Source organism: Cynoglossus semilaevis, chromosome 4, assembly GCF_000523025.1.
Source record: "Cynoglossus semilaevis isolate Cse_v1.0 chromosome 4, Cse_v1.0, whole genome shotgun sequence".
Lineage (NCBI taxonomy): Eukaryota > Metazoa > Chordata > Actinopteri > Pleuronectiformes > Cynoglossidae > Cynoglossus > Cynoglossus semilaevis.
The window spans coordinates 13,371,916-13,375,316 of record NC_024310.1 but is presented as its reverse complement, the minus strand read 5'-3'; the positions used below and the strand labels follow the sequence as shown (position 1 = coordinate 13,375,316).

Here is a 3,401-nt window from a genome sequence, read left to right as displayed (position 1 = left end):
GCCTCGTTGAAACTGTCTGGAAGATTTCTTGCCAAAAAAGCTAACACAAAACTAAGAATGGCTAATAAACCAATATAACCAAGTAAGATTCCAAAACCAACAGTGGAGCCAATGGCACATTCATACACTATCTTGTCACTGTGATACTGGGTGTTTTTGTGAGGAGCTGGTGAAGCAGAGACAAGCCAAACAGTGCAGATTGCTGCTTGTACTGAGGTCAGAACAAGAACTGTTCCTCTCTGCTGAGCAGCACCAAACCACTTCATACTGGCTTCACCTCCAGGTTTAGAGGCTCTGAATACAGCCAGAACCACCATAGTCTTTACCAGGATACATGAGATACAAAGCACAAAGATGATGCCAAATGCTGCATGTCTAAGTTGGCATGTCCATAATCTGGGTGGTCCAATGAAGAGCAACGAGCAAAGGAAACACAGCTTGAGTGACATCAACAGCTGAAAACTAAGTTCAGAGTTGTTAGCACGAACAATAGGTGTGCTGCGATAATGAACAAAAATGCACAACACAGCCGTACAAATGAATGAGCCGAGTACAGAGGTAACTGTCAAACAGATACCAAGAGGCTCATGGTAGGAGAGGAACTCAGTTTTCTTAGGAACACAGTGGTCATTCTGGATGTTGGACCAGAAATCTTCTGGGCAACTGATGCACTCCATGGAATCTATAAAAAAGATAGTTGTGGTCATCGTAAGTCACTGTAGAATTTTCCAAATCAAAACTCCAGGCTTTTCGGCCCAGGTTAAGGACTTTACACTCACTGGTTGCATTGCTGATCTTTCCTCCAGAACAAGGAACACAGTCAAAACAACACTCAGGTTGACCTTTTCTCCGGGCCACACGGGTACCTGGAGGACAGCTGTCACTACAAACTGACCGAGGAGGCTAAACAGGAAAAAGCACAGAGCAAATATGTTTGGTGTCCTTGTTCTTAAGAACAGTAATACATGATGATTTTATTTATAGTCAATGTATTTGTATTGAAATTGTTTTCATATGCACTGTACATAAAACACAGTTGTATAAACCTGTTAAAAATAAAAAAAACGAGTTTAAATAACGAATTTACTGTGAAGACCTTATGGGCTGGTTGCATTGCCACTGTGGAAATTGTAATAAATCTCCAGACACAAGTAATACTATGTGTCAGAAGCAGTGGTGGGTAATAACGAGTTACATTTACTCTGTTACATTTACTTGAGTAAGTTTTTCAAAATAAAATACTTCTAGGAGTAGTTTTAATAACTATACGTTTTTCTTTTACTTGAGTAGATTTATGAAGAAGAAACAGTACTCTTACTAAACTACATTAGGCTATACTGAGCTTGTTATTTTTTATCAGAGATACTAGATAAAGCTTTGGCTATCCAGTATCTAGTTTTCTATTCATACATGATGCAGTATCTCTGCTTTTATTTTGTCAGAGAGAGACTTCCGCTGAAGGCTCTACTGCATGACTGTTTCACCAATAAAACATATCCCTTGCTGTGCGGTCTAGTAATGTGACGGGTTAGTTTATTGGCCACTGCTGTCGATATCCACCGTCTTTGATAGCAAAAAATGGTAGAATCAACGGTCGGCAACACAGACAAAGATGAGGAGACATCCCGGACTCATATTGAAAGCATGTTCAGTTTACAAACACTGCGGAACAGCATCATGCAGTGTCTTGTGTCGCTCCCAAAACATCAGCATGTCTAACCTGAAGAAATATGTTGCTGTACTTTTGACCTAAAATTGTTTTTTTTAATTATTATTATTTTGTAAATATTCATTTTTTATGTATTATAGAATTGATGTTTATTTTTTATTGAGGTACTCGAATTTACCTAAAGGTTATTTCATTTTAAGGTATTTCATTAATTTATTTTTTATTTTAATATTTTTCTGATAGGATAAACTCTCCTCTGTAATTGAATGCTCATTAAAAAATAAATCAGATGTTATTCAACAGTTACTCAGTACTTGAGTAGTTTTTTTCACCAAGTACTTTTTACTCATACTCAAGTAATTATTTGGATGACTATTTTTTACTTCTACTTGAGTAATATTATTCATTTTATACTATATAATACAGTTCAGGCTGTAATTTGCATAAATTTCAGGGATATTTTTAATTGTGTGACAATAAACAAAAGAGAGGAACCTCTTGTTTGTGGCCTGGCTTTGTTTAGACGTTGCCCGATTCACATGACATTCATGTGTAAAGAAAAAACAATCTAACATTTTAAATATTTTTTATTAATTCGATGCAAAAGAAAACTTACCTTTTTAGGATCAAAATTCCAGAAGATTTTTTCTTCATCAAGAGTGAGTTCTTCACCCTTGAAGGTTGACCTTTTCACCTCACCCACATTTTGAACTTCAGTGCTTCCATCAGGCAGCCAAGACCAATTCATGATGTCATATATTGGTAAGGCGTCACCATTCTCATCAAATGACACGTGATCACCAAATTGTGTGGTGAAGTTGACTTTTTCCAAGTAATAAACAATCTGTATAAATCAGAAATAAATATACTCTTGAAATAAAATAAAATGCTTTCTACTATAAAGTATGCTTAAGAGTATAATACAGCATAGTTTTTTTCTCTATGCTCATTTCTTAATATTCACTGTCTGTCAGTATTAGGGTGTAGATTGTTAACTGACAACACACCTGCCATGGTTCCAGTCTTTGTAATTGAGCACAGGTGTCTCCACTGAAAGGTCCTCTTCCTGGTTCACACTGCAGCATGTCATCAAGAGCATGTGCCAGAGCATACACTGCCTTATACACATTATACTCTGGTCTGAGGTCTGAAACATCCAAGAATTCCTCAGCTACTTCATCCTCTAATACCTCCTGTCCAGTGCATAATGCTCCTCCATCTTCTATCCAACCTGCTGGAGTTGGTGAAAATCTGCACTGGAATGTGTGTTCCCAAAATTGATTCACCTGGGGTATACATTCAACATAGTGATAAGGCTTGAAGTATGTACCGCTACAATTTATGAAATGATATGATCATATTCTCACCAAGTTGTTTCCATTACTGTTATTATATTTTAAATCAGGACGTATTTGTAATAGGAAATTCTTGAGACCAGGGATTTCTCCTCGACGGATGGCAATGCCTAGGGTTCCACCCAGGTATGGCATGAGGTGAGGTGCCTGTAGCACAGCAGCTGATGTCCAGGCTTCACTGGCCATCCACTGCAGGCCTGTCACATTCTGCCCTATCACCTGGACATTGAACAACATACGAAAATCTGTTGCATTTGTTGTACAGTTCTACAATTTAAAAAAATCAGTGCATAAACAAGACAAACATTTCAATACAATGAGGGTAAAAGGGACCTTTTTACAGGACTCACCTCTTCCATGAGATTGAGGATGTGTGT

The 3,401-nt window shown here is 37.5% G+C and overlaps 1 protein-coding gene across 1 annotated transcript in view; it reads right to left on the bottom strand.

The window, feature by feature from the left end:
* The window catches only part of LOC112486971 (extracellular calcium-sensing receptor-like), a 1,392-nt gene extending 472 nt beyond the window's left edge, over nt 1-920 (bottom strand). Inside the window, exon 1 of the mRNA XM_025055236.1 lies at nt 3-920. Coding sequence (XP_024911004.1) covers nt 3-707 — 705 coding nt within the window. The 5' untranslated portion in view covers nt 708-920. The remainder of the gene's footprint in view (nt 1-2) is intronic.
* Between the last annotated feature and the right edge of the window lie 2,481 nt (nt 921-3,401).